The sequence below is a fragment of the Conger conger genome, chromosome 9, assembly GCF_963514075.1.
Source record: "Conger conger chromosome 9, fConCon1.1, whole genome shotgun sequence".
NCBI lineage: Eukaryota > Metazoa > Chordata > Actinopteri > Anguilliformes > Congridae > Conger > Conger conger.
In genome coordinates, this window is record NC_083768.1 from 1,243,634 (window position 1) to 1,262,793 (window position 19,160).

At 44.3% G+C, this 19,160-nt stretch overlaps 1 protein-coding gene across 1 annotated transcript; it reads left to right on the forward strand.

Moving 5' to 3' along the window:
- The first annotated feature begins 1,149 nt into the window (after positions 1 to 1,149).
- Positions 1,150 to 18,950, forward strand: LOC133136624 (CMP-N-acetylneuraminate-beta-galactosamide-alpha-2,3-sialyltransferase 1-like). The gene is made up of 9 exons (XM_061254261.1): positions 1,150 to 1,302; positions 7,085 to 7,138; positions 7,400 to 7,455; positions 14,095 to 14,233; positions 14,937 to 15,127; positions 16,251 to 16,430; positions 16,809 to 16,854; positions 17,013 to 17,132; positions 18,294 to 18,950. Exons 1-9 carry the CDS (start codon positions 1,150 to 1,152, stop codon positions 18,462 to 18,464), a joined length of 1,110 nt encoding a protein of 369 aa, XP_061110245.1. The 3' UTR covers positions 18,465 to 18,950.
- Positions 18,951 to 19,160: the final 210 nt, after the last annotated feature.

Here is a 19,160-nt window from a genome sequence, read left to right on the forward strand (position 1 = left end):
AGCACCTTAAAAAAAAGACGTCAGCGTGAAAGTGACGTCATGGCGTGCATGCGTGATGACAAGCAATTTAGCTGGCTAGTTCATAAAAAGCTGTGTTTGTCTCTGTGGGCATAATATTATGAAGGAGAGCAGTTGTGATGACCTAGCAAGGGGTATTCTTTTTGAGTGTGTGTCGGAGAGATAGATAGAGTCCAATAGATAGAGAGAGAGCAAGAGAGAGTGACAGAGAAAGTATGATATTCATATTCTGCAAGAAAATTTGAGTTAACATTTGGGAGTACAAGTACAACTGCAAGAAAATAATTGTTCTCAAGGATGGAGATGAGGGGTGGGGTTTCTAGACTGAAAGATTAATCCACATTCACAGACCCTAACCCCACAACTTTTTAATGCTTCATGCCGTACTGTCAACAGCCAGTATTCTCTACAGTGACATATTTGACATATTTAACACCACAAATGTAACAATTTATTTTAAATGGTGACCATTGGTTTTGTTGTGTTTATGCAGTCCCCTCCAAAATGATTGGAACAGCAAGGCCAATTATACACTGAAGACAATTGGGTTTGAGGTCAGAAGCTGTACATGAGATTCGTATCCGAATTTCAGTTTTTATTTCCAAGTATTTTTACAGTGGGGTGCAAAAATTTGGGCACTCCTGGTTTAAATGTCTGTTACAATCCCTCATTTGCCTATCTGACAAAGCTATGCCACTGCAAAGCTAAGCAACCTGCATCTCTGCCATTTTGATTGTCATTAAAATATACCTTTATTTTATGCATTTTGAAACAAGATGTACTGAATTATTTCCCCATCCATTAATAGTTGGCAAGTTTGTGGTCGCAAGACGGAGGGAAAAAGTTTTAGGGAAATGCTAATTTGAGTTTTTCAGGCCCAGAAAAGTTTCTCTGACAGAGAAAGCTTCAACCAAAACATAAAAAAACATAAAAAGCCATTGTGGCAAAACCAAGGCGTCCGTGGTCCTCATCATGGTGGACCAGTTTGTTCACTTTGTTTGCTCTCCCCAAACTACCCTCCTGGAAAGAGACAGCGGAGCTCCTGTTCCTCCACGCCTTCCGTCTGCACGGCCTGCCCCTGGAGGTGACCAGGGGCCGTGGTCCTCAGTTCTCCAGTCGCTTTTAGAGGTCATGCTGTCCGCTCTGGAGGCCAAGACCCAGCTGCTGTCTAGCTTTCACCCCCAGACCGCCGGCCAGACTGAGCGGACGAGCCAGGAGTCGGCAAAGACACTGCACTGCCTGGTGGAGAAATCCCTGCCCTCCTGGGAGGCCTCGCTCCCCTGGGTGGAGGATGCACATCATTGCTCCTCGGGGCCGCCATGTCCTGACTCCATCTCCCATCACACCCCCCACCTTCTCAATGCCTGACTCCATCTCCCATCACACCCCCCACCTTCTCAATGCCTGACTCCATCTCCCATCACACCCCCCACCTTCTCAATGCCTGACTCCATCTCCCATCACACCCCCCACCTTCTCAATGCCTGACTCCATCTCCCATCACACCCCCCACCTTCTCAATGCCTGACTCCATCTCCCATCACACCCCCCACCTTCTCAATGCCTGACTCCATCTCCCATCACACCCCCCACCTTCTCAATGCCTGACTCCATCTCCCATCACACCCCCCACCTTCTCAATGCCTGACTCCATCTCCCATCACACCCCCCACCTTCTCAATGCCTGACTCCATCTCCCATCACACCCCCCACCTTCTCAATGCCTGACTCCATCTCCCATCACACCCCCCACCTTCTCAATGCCTGACTCCATCTCCCATCACACCCCCCACCTTCTCAATGCCTGACTCCATCTCCCATCACACCCCCCACCTTCTCAATGCCTGACTCCATCTCCCATCACACCCCCCACCTTCTCAATGCCTGACTCCATCTCCCATCACACCCCCCACCTTCTCAATGCCTGACTCCATCTCCCATCACACCCCCCACCTTCTCAATGCCTGACTCCATCTCCCATCACACCCCCCACCTTCTCAATGCCTGACTCCATCTCCCATCACACCCCCCACCTTCTCAATGCCTGACTCCATCTCCCATCACACCCCCCACCTTCTCAATGCCTGACTCCATCTCCCATCACACCCCCCAACTTCTAAATGCCTGACTCCATCTCCCATCACACCCCCCACCTTCTCAATTCCTGACTCCGTCTCCCATCACACCCCCCACCTTCTCAATGCCTGACTCCGTCTCCCATCACACCCCCCACCTTCTCAATGCCTGACTCCATCTCCCATCACACCCCCCACCTTCTCAATGCCTGACTCCATCTCCCATCACACCCCCCACCTTCTCAATGCCTGACTCCATCTCCCATCACACCCCCCACCTTCTCAATGCCTGACTCCGTCTCCCATCACACCCCCCACCTTCTCAATGCCTGACTCCGTCTCCCATCACACCCCCCACCTTCTCAATGCCTGACTCCGTCTCCCATCACACCCCCCACCTTCTCAATGCCTGACTCCATCTCCCATCACACCCCCCACCTTCTCAATGCCTGACTCCATCTCCCATCACACCCCCCACCTTCTCAATGCCTGACTCCATCTCCCATCACACCCCCCACCTTCTCAATGCCTGACTCCATCTCCCATCACCCCCCCCCACCTTCTCAATGCCTGACTCCATCTCCCATCACACCCCCCACCTTCTCAATGCCTGACTCCATCTCCCATCACACCCCCCACCTTCTAAATGCCTGACTCCATCTCCCATCACACCCCCCACCTTCTCAATGCCTGACTCCATCTCCCATCACACCCCCCACCTTCTCAATTCCTGACTCCATCTCCCATCACACCCCCACCTTCCAGGCATAGGGCCTGACTCCATCCAGTGTTCCATGTCTCCAGACTTGAGCTATATCTCACATCCCGGATTTTGTTTCTGTTTATCTGCCTGTTTGGACTGCCTTACTGTTATCGACCTTCTGCCTGTAACCACGACTACGTTTTGGTTTTCTTTAATTTTATGTGTGAGGTACCGTTCAGAGGACCCAGACACAGACCAGGGAGTATGCAAAAATGTTGTTCTTTAATCAGTCCAGGATCAAGCCAGGTAAACAGAGTTCAAACAATCCCAGAATCAAGCCAGGTAAACAGAGTTCAAACAATGCCAGAATCGAGATGCAAAATAATGGTCAAAAAACAAAGCAGGGGCCTATAATCTGAGAGTCACAAGCTGGAGTACAAAAAGGGCCAAAACGAATAATCAAATAATCAAACAAGCAAAAAAAACCAGAAGGATGAGGCAAACTCGTGTCGTTCTTGAATCTCAAATATACAGGCTTACTATGAATTGGCAACCCGATATTGATCAACGTTCAGACAAAGAACAATGCAGAGACAGGTGTTTAAATACCAAGACCAGACCAAACTAGGCGGGGCACGGGAGTGAGGTGGGCTAAACAAATGGACAACATGCGGAGAACATAATAGGGTACTGATACAATAACAAAGAGGAAACGAAAACGTGGACTGGATGCCCACAGACCCACATGAAAGACATTCGGCTCCGGATTAGGACGTGGACATTACATAGTGATAGAACAGAGAGGCGGAGTTACAGAGCAGACTAGAAATGGGAGATAATTGTTTGTAAGTTATAGTAAGTGTATAAATCTAAATACCCAAAATAAGTGACTGTTAGTTTATTAGTTAGACAGACAGTAAGTGTGTTAATATAGTATATTAGTACTCAAGGGGCATAGGTTTCATTTCAACATTGGGTGTTCTCCCCCAGGAAATCTCTCACTTAATTTCCTGCATTCTGGTGAATTTTTATGAACCAATTTACTCCTCTTCTGCATCAATTTATCTTCACATTTACCTCAGTCTAGCTTCCTCATTGTTCGCCGCAAATCTTTCAGACCGTTTGCAAACACAGCAAACAGAATGCTAACGGAAAAAAATGTAATTGTTTGCAAACGTTCGCCTGTTTGCTGAACGCACCTCAGATAACTTCAGGCACAAGTTATAAACTAGATAACGTTAGCGTTTCATCCGCAGATACTCTCATTCAGAAACACTGAAGGTAAAACAAGCGTGATAGCTACTTACACTTGATTTCCGACACTATCATGCTCCCGCAACGGTAGACATATCGCAACTGCGAGTCAGCGAGGCCGGCAGACCCAGCAAGGTTAAGATGGTATGGTCCAGTGGGGGTGTATGAAATAATTGTAAAATAGGCAAGAAAGATATCTAAGCGTTTAGACCCTCTGTGCTGTTATTTATACCTGTACTAGAGAGGAGGTTATCATTCATTATGTTTTGGGGGGACAAATTCACCTCTTCTAAATATTGAGGGGGACACGTCCCCCCCTGTCCCCCCTAAATCTACGCCCCAGTTAGTACTGTAGAATATCTATATTAGTAGTTATTAGTCAGTATAGTGCTATACAACATGAAGTAGCGAGAAAAGCAGGAAGAAAGGAAATGCGAGACTGGGGAGGAATCGTGGGAAACCGTAAATCTCCGAAATCACCCGAATAGTGCAACACGCAGACAGGGGAGTGACGGCGGCTCGAAAACATCGGCGGAGACGAAATGCAATGAACAGTAATGGTGATAACAGAAAACCAGATATGATAATGAAAAATGATAAATTACAAGAAAAAAACGAATAAACTAACAGACAGAACTAGAAACCGAACCCCTGCCTGGATTATAGTTTACAAACTGTCTAGTCTTCTATATACTTGTTTTCCTGCGGTCGACCTACGCCTGCTTAACCTGCCCCAAAGTTAATAAAGACTTTGATTGGAACATCTGTCATTTCGGTTCCTTGTTCTGAAGGCTGGCACGCTTCAGGAAGTCAATTGAGGATGTCCTGTTTGGTAGTGTTGACATTGTAGGCAACTGAAACAATGGATCTCATGCAGGAACATTTCCACATTGTCATCACACACAACAAACTGCTCAGGAACCAATGGACCTGACACAAGAAAATTTCCATGATGTCATCAGGGCGGCCTGTAGCGGAGTGGTTAAGGTAAATGACTGGGACATGCAAGGTCAGTGGTTCTAATCCCGGTCTAGCCACAATAAGATCTGCACAGCTGTTGGGCCCTTGAGTAAGGCCCTTAACCCTGCATTGCTCCAGATTATCTCCTGCTTAGTCTAATCAACTGTACGTCGCTCTGGATAAGAGCGTCTACCAAATGCCAATAATTTTATGTAATGTACTGGAATCATCATAAATCAAAAGGGTTCACCCGAGTGCACCACATTGGGTTGACCAAACACACTTCACAAAACTGTCCTGAATCTAGATGTCTGGTACAATACAATATACAGTAAGGAGAATGATGAGGAGGTCGATATAACAGGACTAGCTGTTTAATAGCATCTCTACAACCCCCTCCTCATACACCCTGCTCAAAAGTCATCTCTCACAGCTCCTGGAATTAACCCATCCCAGGACATCTCCCCTGTTAAGCAAAGAAGAACTACACAACCTTTTGTAACATTTAACCTCTCCTTTTTTTTAAAGTAACACAGTTGGTAGGAAAACAAGCCCCCGTATCTGATTAAGGCCTCTCTGGTCTCTCTCCTTTGAAGTCCAGTTCAGGGGGTGGTTTAGTTACTCTCCTTTGCAGTCCAGTTTAAGGGGTGGTTCAGTGACGCCTCCTCTGCAGTCCAGTTTAAGGGGTGGTTTAGTGACTCTCCTCTGCAGTCCAGTTTAAGGGGTGGTTCAGTGACTCTCCTCTGCAGTCCAGTTTAAGGGGTGGTTTAGTGACTCTCCTCTGCAGTCCAGTTTAAGGGGTGGTTCAGTCACTCTCCTCTGCAGTCCAGTTTAAGGGGTGGTTTAGTGACTCTCCTTTGCAGTCCAGTTTCAGGGGTGGTTTAGTGACTCTCCTCTGCAGTCCAGTTTAAGGGGTGGTTCACTGATTCTCCTCTGCAGTCCAGTTTAAGGGGTGGTTTAGTGACTCTCCTCTGCAGTCCAGTTTAAGGGGTGGTTCAGTCACTCTCCTCTGCAGTCCAGTTTAAGGGGTGGTTTAGTGACTCTCCTTTGCAGTCCAGTTTCAGGGGTGGTTTAGTGACTCTCCTCTGCAGTCCAGTTTAAGGGGTGGTTCACTGACTCTCCTCTGCAGTCCAGTTTAAGGGGTGGTTTAGTGACTCTCCTCTGCAGTCCAGTTTAAGGGGTGGTTCACTGACTCTCCTCTGCAGTCCAGTTTAAGGGGTGGTTTAGTGACTCTCCTCTGCAGTCCAGTTTAAGGGGTGGTTCAGTGACTCTCCTCTGCAGTCCAGTTTAAGGGGTGGTTCAGTGACTCTCCTCTGCAGTCCAGTTTAAGGGGTGGTTTAGTGATTCTCCTTTGCAGTGCAGAGAAGGGGTGGTTTAATGATTCTCCTTTGCAGTGCAGTTTAAGGGGTGGTTCAGTGACTCTCCTCTGCAGTCCAGTTTAAGGGGTGGTTTAGTGATTCTCCTTTGCAGTGCAGAGAAGGGGTGGTTTAATGATTCTCCTTTGCAGTGCAGAGAAGGGGTGGTTTAGTGATTCTCCTTTGCAGTGCAGAGAAGGGGTGGTTTAGTGATTCTCCTTTGCAGTGCAGAGAAGGGGTGGTTTAATGATTCTCCTTTGCAGTGCAGAGAAGGGGTGGTTCAGTGACTCTCCTCTGCAGTCCAGTTTAAGGGGTGGTTTAGTGATTCTCCTTTGCAGTGCAGTTTAAGGGGTGGTTTAGTGATTCTCCTTTGCAGTGCAGAGAAGGGGTGGTTTAGTGACTCTCCTCTGCAGTGCAGTTTAAGGGGTGGTTTAGTGACTCTCCTCTGCAGTCCAGTTTAAGGGGTGGTTTAGTGATTCTCCTTTGCAGTGCAGAGAAGGGGTGGTTTAGTGACTCTCCTCTGCAGTCCAGTTTAAGGGGTGGTTTAGTGATTCTCCTTTGCAGTGCAGAGAAGGGGTGGTTTAGTGACTCTCCTCTGCAGTCCAGTTTAAGGGGTGGTTTAGTAATTCTCCTTTGCAGTGCAGAGAAGGGGTGGTTTAGTGACTCTCCTCTGCAGTGCAGTTTAAGGGGTGGTTTAGTGACTCTCCTCTCCGGGTCAGGGAGGTGTGCCCTCCTGCAGGATTCTCAGCCCCCTGGTGTGTCTGAGGAGCTTGGTGCCGCAGCATGTCTGAGGGCTCTGGCTCCAGTGTTGCCCACAGGTGAATGTGGTTCCTCCATCAGCCCGCCATGCGTTCTGACCCGATAAGGCCGAGGCGTCTGTACCTGCCGCAGTACTGACCCATGTGCATTCTGTCGTCAGCCAGACTCTCTCCTGGCTGCAGTTAGGGAGTGTGTGAAGTCGTGTCTGGTTCTCCAATCTTCCCCAGCCCTTGAACACAGTGTGAAATCGTGTCTGGTTCTCCAATCTTCCCCAGCCCTTGAACACAGTTGGATGGCCCTTCACAAACTCCTCCCCTGCAGCCGGCACAACGTGAGTGCGCTGAATTAGCTGCAGCGACTCAGTGGCATGGTGAACCCAGAAGTGGCTTTGAAAGACCTGACACCACATGCATGTCCTGCTCTGACGCTCTGTGTTTGAGCTGTGAAATCTGCAGTTGAGCTGTGAAACATCCCTGAACATTAAGGACAGTATCCCCTGGACCGTACAGGACTTTAAAAGGAGGGTGCAGGGCTCCATGCTGCTGTGGACTCACTGGGGATGGACCACTAAATTCAATATATTCCCCATTAATTTCTACCTTTTGGGCCCATACACTTTTGCCTTGCGCTGACACGTCACCCAGGAATGCATATTCATCTGACTCTGTGCCGCTAATATTATCCACTGTCTGTGGTGAGCATCACCTTTTTGCAAAATGTCCAATTTTTCGGCACTGCCGACACTTTTGCTGGGCAGTCTCTCCAGCTGTGCCCTCAGGCATTTCTCTTCTGTGTAAATATCATTAGCGATTTGTTCTTCAGCTGCTGCACCACGTATCAGTGGCTGCTGTTTTTTTCACCGTGACAGTGTTCGGCTAGTGTGTGGACTGCAGTAATGAACATCACTGCGCTTAGCCCTGGCTCTTGTTTGCGCATGTTGAACCGTGCCCTTTCAAAAAATCACCTTCCTTTTCCTGACAGAATTTCGTCAGCTTCGTCTCCCAGCGCATACATGAGTGAATTCACTTGATATGGCCTGTCTTTTTTATCAAGTCCTGACGCAATTCTATACCGTTTATAAACGGCTTATCCATTTCGGCCGATCATTTGCGTTTGCCGGCCGGCGTAAGCTGCATCGCTGTGTTCACCTGTCATACGCCATCGTCCGCAGGTGTGCTCGTTAACTTCTCATAGTTTAATGTGCGCGACTCGCCTCCATTCAGTGCTAGACTGCGTCCCACAATCTTTCACTCCACCATCCTTTACTCCACTCCCCCAGGGCCACTCCTCCACTTCTGCGAAATAATGTGGCGCAAAGGAGTGCTGTATGCCTATACACTTTCCGTCTATTGGGACGCACCTGTAGTGTAGGTGCATAAATGCTTTTGTTTTTTCAGTCCTCATCGGCGATGGAAATGTAACTTCACCTTTCCCGCAGCGGACATCAAGGTAAGTTATTCACATGAATGGTGGCGCTGGTTTGATTAACTTTGTTGTAGTATTTCTTTTTTAGTTTTACTTCTGACACTATTTTATAAAAGGAGAACGAGGAGGAGGCCGATATAACAGGATTAGTCGTTTAATAGCGTCTCTCCAAACCCCTCCTTGTACATCGGGTTATTCTTCAAGGGTTCCGATTGTATCTGTATGTTTACACTAAGACTCGGAACTGTACTGGGCTCTCAGGTCCTCTTAGCACTCATACTTGTGTTTGATTTGCTCTTCGTTGTACGTCGCTCTGGATAAGAGCGTCTGCTAAATGCCTTGTAATGTAATGTAATGTAATGTAATGTAATGTGATGGGTTATATCTCTCAAGGCTCGGAATGTATTTATTTGCCTCTGATTTGCTACAATTTTAGATTTGAAATCACACAATTAACATGTGATTAAAGTGCAAATTTTCAGATTTTATTAAAGGGTATTTTGTATACACTTTGGGTTCCCATGTAGAAATTATAGCGGTGTTTATACGTAGCCCTTCCATCTCAGGGCACCGTAACGTTTGGGACAAAGTGGAGTGAAGTATGCATTTTCAGAATAATGGGACGCACCCATTGGCTGTATCTGAAATGGCTCACTATTCACTTATTACTAATCCCTACTTTGTGAATATCAATTTAATACGCTACACATGTTTATCTAAAAAAAATTAGAATACCGTGGAAAAGTTACTTTTTTCTGTTTAATTGAAACTTTCACATATTCTAGATTCATTACACATAAAGTGAAATATTTCAATTATTTATTATTTTGAATCTCGATGATTATCTATGTGGTTCAGGTCAATCAAGCACAGTAATACCATGGTCAACAAACCAGTTACTAGTAGATTTGACACTGTGGGCAGATACCAAGTCCTGCTGGAAAAGGAAATCAGCATCTCCATAAAGCTTGTCAGCAGACGGAAGCATGAAGTACTCTAAAATCTCCTGGTAATCTGCTGCGTTGACTCTGGACTTGATAAAACACAGTGGACCAACACCAGCAGATGACATGGCACCCCAAATCATCACTGACTGTGGAAACTTGGACACACTGGACTTCAAGCAACTTCCAGTCAACTTTCCATGAATATGCGTTGATACAACACTCTGCGAACAGCCAGCCCTTTCAGCAACGACCTTCTATGGCTTACCCTCCTTGTGGAGGGTGTCAATGAGTGTCTACTGGGCAACTGTCACGTCAGCAGTTTTCCCCATGATTGCCCGACCATGTATTGAGAGCATAAATGAACATACTTTTCAGAAGACCGACATTTCTGTATTATAAATCTTTTTTTTGACTGGTCTCATGTAATATTGTAATATTTTCAGATACTGGAGCTGTAAGACGTAATCGTCAAGATTAAAACAAAAAAAGGCTTGAAATATTTCACTTTATGTGTAATGAATCTAGAATATAAGAAAGTTTAACTTTTTGAAACAAATGACAGAAAAAAAGAAACTTTTCCACCATATACAAATTTTTTGAGATGCACCTTGTATAGTTTACTAAATAAAGAGTGAATTTGGACAGCAGACGTCGTATTTTGCAATATATCCGCGTAATCGCGTATAAGGCTATGGATCTTGCCGCAAATCCATTAACAAACATAGGTCTATACAGCCTGTTCTTAAAAACCCTCATTTCCATCTTACAATGCCCAGTGAAGATGCAGCTCCCTTAACCCAGATATGGCGTTCAATTTGTTATTTTTCTTCTTTTAAAAAAAATAAATAAAATTTTTAAGCATGGCCGTGGCTTATTTTATGTGTCTAATATGTAAAAGAACATATTTTTATGGTGGTGCAGTGGGTAGCACTGCCGCCTCACAGCAAGGAGGTCCTGGGTTCGAATCCCCGTCGGCCGGGGCCTCTCTGTGCGGAGTTTGCATGTTCTCCCCGTGTCTGCGTGGGTTTCCTCCGGGTACTCCGGTTTCCTCCCACAGTCCAAAGACATGCACGTTAGGCTGATTGGAGAGTCTAAATTGCCCGTAGGTATGAGTGTGTGAGTGAATGGTGTGTGTGCCCTGAGATAGACTGGCGACCTGTCCAGGGTGTATTCCTGCCTTTCGCCCAATGTATGCTGGGATAGGCTCCAGCCCCCCTGCGACCCTGATCAGGATAAGCGGGTTCAGGTAATGGATGGATGGATGGATATTTTTATGGAGTAAATATCTACAACACACCCTACACCGTTCTATACAAAAAACACTGGTTTAGAAGAATGCTATTACCGCTTTTAGTCGATAGACTGAATGTAGCCTACTCGTTCATCACAAATTACGTTTATTTCTTGGTTTACTATTCACTACATTAGGGTGAATTCAGATTCAGAATTTGGGACGCATTAAGTATTTTGAGTTTTTCGCCTTGACTAGCTAATCATTGTCATTCAGCATTTTCACCTCAAATACCGTGTATATAAATTGCTCATGGTCACATGACATTTATTCTGTGACTCACTCATTGAAGTGGGCGTGGCGATGGTCACCCAGGAAGTAGGCAGGAGACAGGGTACCGGGACACAGTGTAGCATTTGGGCCTTATTTGTTAAGATGATACAAATGTCATGCATGATACTGATTATCAAGTATAAGATATTACTGCAACAAAATAAAGTAAAACATTTTGAATATAATTTTTTCCTTCTTTAAATCTTTTTATTTTCAGGCTGTCCCAAATTATCTTCACGTGTATGGTAATTAAGTTCATGAATGAAAAATAATATAACATGGCTGAAATTTGAGTGTGTGTAAATAAATGTCACTCTAACATCATTAATATCATTAAAAAACTTACAAACTAAATTATCCAACTGTATATATAATTTTTATACATGGTTTGTGATATGGTTTGTGGCTACGCCACCTAGCAATACGCCTTCTTTGGCATGTCATGTTTTATTTACATTATTTTAATATCTTTTCAATCAGGGTCGATTTGCCAGAAGCACCATTACTGGTGGGTGTAATTCACTATTTTCTCTGATTAGCTGATGTTTTCAATAAAAGCGCAACAACAAGCAAAAACGCACCAACACTCAGTACACCAGTGGTTTCTTTCTTTTTCAGGTCATTCCAAGTTGTTGTACAAGCTATCCTCAATGCTTGTGCAATGGATTTCCCCTCTTTTCTAAGCTTCAAAATAGCTTGCCTTTCTCCCAAAGACAGCTCTCTGGTCTTGATGTTGGTTTATCATTTCTAACACAAATGGGTGGTCTGATATAAAAGGTGATGTTCTTAGTTGTTTAACAAATCTAGACAAAAATACCAGGAAATAAAGGCTGAAATTCAGATCTGTCATCTCATCTACATCTTTTGACCTCAAACTCAATTGTCTTCAGTGTATAGCAAAAACAAAGAAATTGCTATTCAAATATTTTTGGAGGGGACTGTAGAACTCTCATAAAATGAGGAACCTCTAACCTGCCTGGTGTGGGAGATTGAACCTAAAGAGTGCAATCACGTGCAATATCAACCTATAATCATGTGCAATATCTTTTTTTTTTTTTTTTTTAGATTTTTCCCTTTTTCTCCCAATTTGGTAGCCAATTGTACCTCGTCTGATTCAATTGGAGGTAGTCGTATTAGATGTACCCTGGGCGGCCCGAATGAGAGCGACACGCCTTCTTCAAGCCGTCTCGTCTCGTGCCCGTTGCCGTGATTCCGAGGCGCCCGAGGTGCTTATTGTGCGGCGATCTAATAACCCTGCCAAGTCCCTCCCTCTGGAGCAGCGAGCCAATTATTGCTGCCCCACGTGAGCCGGCCAAACTTGGCTTTTGGCAGGACCGAGAATCGAACCCCGGTGTGCAACTGCAGCAAACTGCAACCGCAAGTCTGCTGCGTCTTAGCCTGTTTCGCCACCGCGGCAGTGTGTGCAGTATCTACCTATAATCACGTGTAATATCAACTTATAATCAATATGTAACTATAATCATGTGCAATATCTACCTATAATCACGTGTAATATCTAACTATAATCATGTGCAATATCTACCTATAATCACGTGTAATATCAACTTATAATCAATATGTAACTATAATCATGTGCAATATCTACCTATAATCACGTGTAATATCTAACTATAATCATGTGCAATATCTACCTATAATCACGTGTAATATCAACTTATAATCAATATCTACCTATAATCACGTGTAATATCTAACTATAACCATGTGCAATGTCTACTTATAATCATGTACAATATCTACCTCTAATCACTGCAATATCAACTTATAATCATGTGCAATATGTAACTATAATCATGTGCAATATCTACCTATTATTTTATCTCCTTGTAGGTAGTTTATCAGAAGTAGTATGGGCATTGTATGGACCCAAGGCATCTTTTATGACAAAGTAATATTTGGGGTACACCAAATAATATAAGATACAAAGTATCTACATTTGGTTTTGTAATATACATAAACTGTACGCGATATGATCACAGTATTATACAGTACACTAATTTTTTTATTTGTGTGTGCCTGGTTGCACCAGACTACATGTATTGATATAGATGTATACAGAACAAATTAATATTGATTGTACATTAACCAAACTTATCGATAATTACTACTGTTATACTCACCTTCAATGCACTATGTCCCCTCAAAATAAACCTTGCTGTCTATGTGTCTATTGTGCTAAGCCTCTCATTTACATGCAGAACAGTGAATACTTACAATAGCTTACATGTACATGTTCATTTGACAGATTTTTAAGCAGAAACATTAGATTTTCCTTAAGTGTAGCAGTCTCAGGTTGGATTTTAGTTTTTTGAATAATCTGGTAATATTTAAGTTGTTTATGTGTTCCAATGGATTCTACGGAGAGCAATCCCCTCTGTTGGGAAATGCTCCAGGCCCATTACTGATATGTACCATAGATATGTTGAGTGTAATCAGTCCTCCTTTGTTTTCTTTCTAGGTGGGTGATTTCCAGCAGAGAGCAGCTTCACCATCTCTTTACCACCTCATTCAGTCAAAAAGAAGAAAGCAGGACCCCTCCCTCTAACAGGAAGCACAAGCTTGCACTTCAAACCGTCACATTTTCCCTCCTATTCAGACGTCAGTTACTTACTAATCTACGACTGTCAGTACCTCTCGTACTTGCAGTTTACCATGCAGAAAACCCCCGAAGTGTAAACTGCATGCATCTAGCTTTTGAATGCATCTGAGAACTGTTCTGAAAGGATAACATTCCCTGCCTGAATAGGTCATGCACTTTGTTTCTGATACAATCCTTTCAAACCCTCGTCTGAAGTCAAACCCTCCATTGAGGAAGCTCTCCCTCCTTTTTGCAACTTTCCAGTCTGTAAACACATATCATTTACAAAATGGTGGACCTCAAGAATCCACGAAGAAAGCTTTTGATTGTGCTGTTCTGCATCTGTGCTACTACCATAGTTTTATTTAGCTCCAGCAATACGTCATCATACTTATCACAACTTGTCTTTCGGCGGTCCGACAAACCCGTTTCCAGGGCACTGTGTGCCTGCCGCCAGTGCATCTCTGTTGAGGATGAAGACCCCTGGTTCAGGAAGCGCTTTAACACGTCCATATCGCCGCTCTTGTCACAGAAGAACGCCATGCTGTCTGACGACACCTTTCAATGGTGGCAGGTAAGCACGCACACAAAAAAGTACCTATGATGCTGGAAATCATCCAAAAGCTGACCTGCTGGCTCAGTCTGCACGCTAAAGCCATAGCACTGCCTGGCTCATTCTGCATGCTAAAGCCATAGCGCTGCCTGGCTCATTCTGCATGCTAAAGCCATAGCGCTGCCTGGCTAATTCTGCATGCTAAAGCCATAGCGCTGCCTGGCTCATTTGGCACGCTAAAGCCATAGCGCTGCCTGCCTCATTCTGCATGCTAAAACCATAGCTCTGCCTGCCTCATTCTGCATGCTAAAGCCATAGCGCTGCCTGGCTCATTTGGCATGCTAAAGCCATAGCTCTGCCTGGCTCATTTGGCATGCTAAAGCCATAGCTCTGCCTGGCTCTTTCTGCTGCATTGCTCTTTTTGGCATGCTGTTGCTTCAATGCTGCTGTTGCTTATATTACATGCTGTTACTGCATTTGCATTGTAATCGTTTCTTCAGAAGTCTTCTGACTGAACTGTGTATGTGTGTGTGTGTGGGTGTGTGTGTTTTGGTTTTGGTCTGTTGACAAATGTAATCGCAGTAAAACCATGTAAATACAGCATAACCTGCCATCTGCCTAAGAAAGGCTTTATTCTGCTCCCATAGCTACCGTTGCTCTTGTTGATTGACTCTTGAGCAGCTGACTCCTGACACACTCTTGTGTATCTTTATTGTGTCCCCAGAGGCTACAGACTAAGAAAAATGCCAACTACAGTGCTTTGGTGCAGAAACTATTCAAGGTTGTCCCTGGGGAGGGACATTACAACGACTCAGGGCCCAATCGCTGCAGGACTTGCGCTGTAGTCGGGAATTCTGGGAACCTCAAGGGATCTGATTACGGAGCCCTCATTGACTCCAATGACTTCGTCATAAGGTGAAAGACTCAGCCTGACCTGACCTAAAAACAGGGACCACTGCTCTTTCTCATTCATATAAATTACCTTGACAGGGACATTTAAAGTACTGTAGCTGTCCCCTGACTTTCTGATTATTTAAAGTGCAGAGTAATATGGAGAGAATTGAATGATTATTGTGATTGGTGCAATCATTTTGTTTGTAATGTTTGGAAAATATAAGGTTTGGTTTCTTGTGATCTTGTGTAGTAGCGACACCTACTGTTCAAATGTGTAAGTTCCTGTGCATAGACAGCATACTGTGGTCACGTGAGTCAGTTGCGTTAATTGGGAGTACTGTGGATTGGTCGAAACATTCGAGAACGGCAGAGAGGTACTGAAATGACCTTGCAATGCATTTCTGCAACAATAAGAAATAGCGCTGGGTTAATATATAATTTTCTAGAAAATGGCTGAACGGATTATGAAATAAACTTCAAAATTAGTCAGAAAACAGCCATAGCTGTTGGTGGGATATTTGGTTCCATACATGTCTGTATCGAACAATTAGCAAAACAAACTTGTATTTCTACTAAACCGGAAATATGTTGACCAGAAATGTAATAAAAGTTGCCTTTTATTGTCTGACTCCGTGGGGAGGTGAGGGTTGCAAACCATGAGCATAGTGAGAGGGAGGCTGGAGTTTTATTGCCCTGCTTTGCAAATAAGAGGCTGATAAACATCTAAACTGCTGTTCTCGCCTTTAATCGTCTTTAACAATCTGGCATTGCAATTTTGTGCTTTTATTATGTCACAGTTTTTTGTTTCTAGAAATAAAATATGATTTACCCTGATTAACTATTAAAAGCTGAGGCAGCTTGTCCTACCATGTGTTCTTCCACCCTGAACTCCTGAATTACAAAGCTTGCATCGATTAAGTCAATAGAAATGTTAATTGAATACCAGTTAGTGTATTTTCTGTGGCAATAGTGTTGAAACATATTTCTCACATCACGTTACAGAAACCATAATGATGTTTCTTGGTTGTATGGTAAACTTGGGCCACAAGAATGCAGCGATCATGATTGCATTGTCTAAAATCAATGTCAAGACTAGTTTACATAGCAGTCAGTTCTCTAAGAGCGATACATATTGTCTCTGCAGAATGAACAAAGCTCCCATTTTGGGCTATGAAAAGGACGTAGGGAACAGAACCACCCATCGTGTCATGTACCCAGAAAGTGCCACAAACCTGCAAAAGGACACAAGTCTGCTGCTGATACCATTCAAGACTTTGGATCTGGAGTGGATTACTAGTGCTCTGACCACAGGCACTGTGAAACGGTAGGTGGCCATGGGCTACATTGGGAATGCATTTGTGTTTGAACATTGATCTAAGAAGCTGAATGCAGCTCTGAGAAACAAGAGCCCTCGTCAGAAGCTGCTGTGGTGCTCACTCACTTTGTTTTTGGATGAAAAAGAAGCAACAGTTTTCATCATTACGCTTTGCATTTAATGTTAGGGTGAGGGGCAAAATGAGCTAGACAGACAGTTATGCACAAAGAAAGGGAAAAAGGGCTCCTTTATCAGCTCTTGGTTCAGTGCTGCCATGGATGCTCCAAGTGTCCTGCCCTGGGGTACTAGTGGACTCTGTGATCTTGTGGATTGTCATTGGACTAAGTGCCACCCAGCAGGCTATTGACATCTCTCTGTTTTCAACAGCACCCGGATGCCGGTGATGGCCAAGATTAATGCAGACAAGAATAAGGTGAAAGAGTCTTGTGTCGCACTTTGTTCACACAAGATGCTTTTGTGTGTGTGTGTGTGTGTGTATGTGTGTATGTACAAGTGTGTGAATATACAAATATCACATGTAGTATGTCTCTTGTGCTCATTCTGTGACTTTTATGATTTCATTCAACACAGGTGTTAATATACAACCCCACGTTCTTAAAGTACGTCTATGATGTGTGGCTTGAACGCCATGGGCAATATCCCTCCACCGGCTTCTTAACCTTGATGTTCGCCATCCACGTATGTGATGAGGTAAGCACATATTACACATTTTAACAAACTATATCATTAACAAACTGGCTTTATCCAATTTACCCAAGAAAAAAAGCAAAAGCAAAGTGCAGTGTCAGATGCAGTGTACGTTTGAGCTGGCGTATACTGCCATCTAGTGTTGGTGAAATGCCCTGATACTTTTTTTACTGTATGCATGATGAGCCACTGGTAGAATTTTTGCAACATCAAATTTCATTGACCATTCCTGAATCACTTATAAGTCTTCTTAATGTCTTGTTAGGACCACAGATGTAGTGTTTCCATGGTGCTTCTGATTTAATACTGTCCTTTCGGATTTAATCCCAAACTTAACTGTGACAAATCAGAAGTAATCCTTACTGGACCGAAAAACCATGACCTCGCTAATCCCCAGCCTCGGTCTGGATATAGACGGCTTCGTAGTGAATGCCTCTATAATCTCAGCCTCATAGTGAATGCCTCTATAACGTCAGCCTCATAGGGAATGCCTCTATAACCTCAGCCTCATAGTGAATGCCTCTATAACCTCAGCCTCATAGTGAATGCCTCTATAACCTCAGCCTCATAGTGAATGCCTCTATAACCTCAGCCTCATAGTGAATGCCTCTATAACGTCAGCCTCATAGTGAATGCCTCTATAACCTCAGCCTCGTACTGAATGCCTCCACAGCTGCCTGTAACCTCAGCCTCGTAGTGAATGCCTCTATAACCTCAGCCTCATAGTGAATGCCTCTATAACGTCAGCCTCATAGGGAATGCCTCTATAACCTCAGCCTCATAGTGAATGCCTACATAACCTCAGCCTCGTACTGAATGCCTACATTACCTCAGCCTCGTACTGAATGCCTACATTACCTCAGCCTCGTAGTGAATGCCTCTATAACCTCAGCCTCGTACTGAATGCCTACATAACCTCAGCCTCGTAGTGAATGCCTCTATAACCTCAGCCTCATAGTGAATGCCTCTATAACCTCAGCCTCATAGTGAATGCCTCTATAACCTCAGCCTCATAGTGAATGCCTCTATAACCTCAGCCTCATAGTGAATGCCTCTATAACCTCAGCCTCATAGTGAATGCCTCCACAGCTGTTTGTAACCTGGGCCTCACAAAATCTACTCAGTTCAACATCAAACTGTCCATCTGCTTCCTTTTGGTCTCAGGTGAATGTTTTTGGATTTGGAGCATCCAAGGACAGAACCTGGCAGCATTACTGGGAGACAAGGAAATTTCTCCAGTCAATGCCAACCGGAGGGCATGCTGGAGACTATGAGTCCATCACCATGAAGCTGCTGGCCTGTAAAAATAAAATGAAGTTGTTTGAAGGGAGATGAGGGTAACCATTGGCTGTGAAATGAACAGGACTGCCGAACGGCCTTAAAGGCTGAAGTTAGAGCATGGTAAATGGTTGGCATTTATATAGCGCCTTTTTCCAAAGCGCTGTACAATTGATGCTTCTCATCCACCCATTCATACACACACACACACCAACGGCGATTGGCTGCCATGCAAGGCACCGACCAGCTCGTCAGGAGCATTTGGGAGTTAAGTGTCTTGCTCAGGGACACTTCGACACAGCCTGGGTGGGGGATCGAACTGGCAACCCTCCGGCTGCCAGCTGACTGCTCTTACTGCCTGAGCCAATGAGACGACTGCTCTTACTGCCTGAGCCAATGAGACGACTGCTCTTACTGCCTGAGCCAATGAGACAACTGCTCTTACTGCCTGAGCCAATGAGACGACTGCTCTTACTGCCTGAGCCAATGAGACGACTGCTCTTACTGCCTGAGCCATGTCGCCCCCTTAGCAGCACTGGCTTCCGCAATATGACGTACACAAGTAAAACTAGATATGACATATACACAAGTTAAACTATATATGACATACACAAGTAAAACTAGATATGACATGTACACAAGTTAAACTATATATGACATACACAAGTAAAACTAGATGACATGTACACAAGTAAAACTAGATATGACATATACACAAGTTAAACTATATATGACATACACAAGTAAAACTAG

Excerpts from the sequence above, each read along its gene's own strand:
- LOC133136624 (XM_061254261.1), top strand. The coding sequence starts at position 1,150 with ATGCTGTCCGCTCTGGAGGCCAAGACCCAGCTGCTGTCTAGCTTTCAC. Across the intron at positions 1,303-7,084 it reads GGGAGGCCTCGCTCCCCTGG|GGAGGTGTGCCCTCCTGCAG; the intron begins GTGGAGGATGCA and ends TCTCCGGGTCAG. Across the intron at positions 15,128-16,250 it reads TCCAATGACTTCGTCATAAG|AATGAACAAAGCTCCCATTT; the intron begins GTGAAAGACTCA and ends TTGTCTCTGCAG.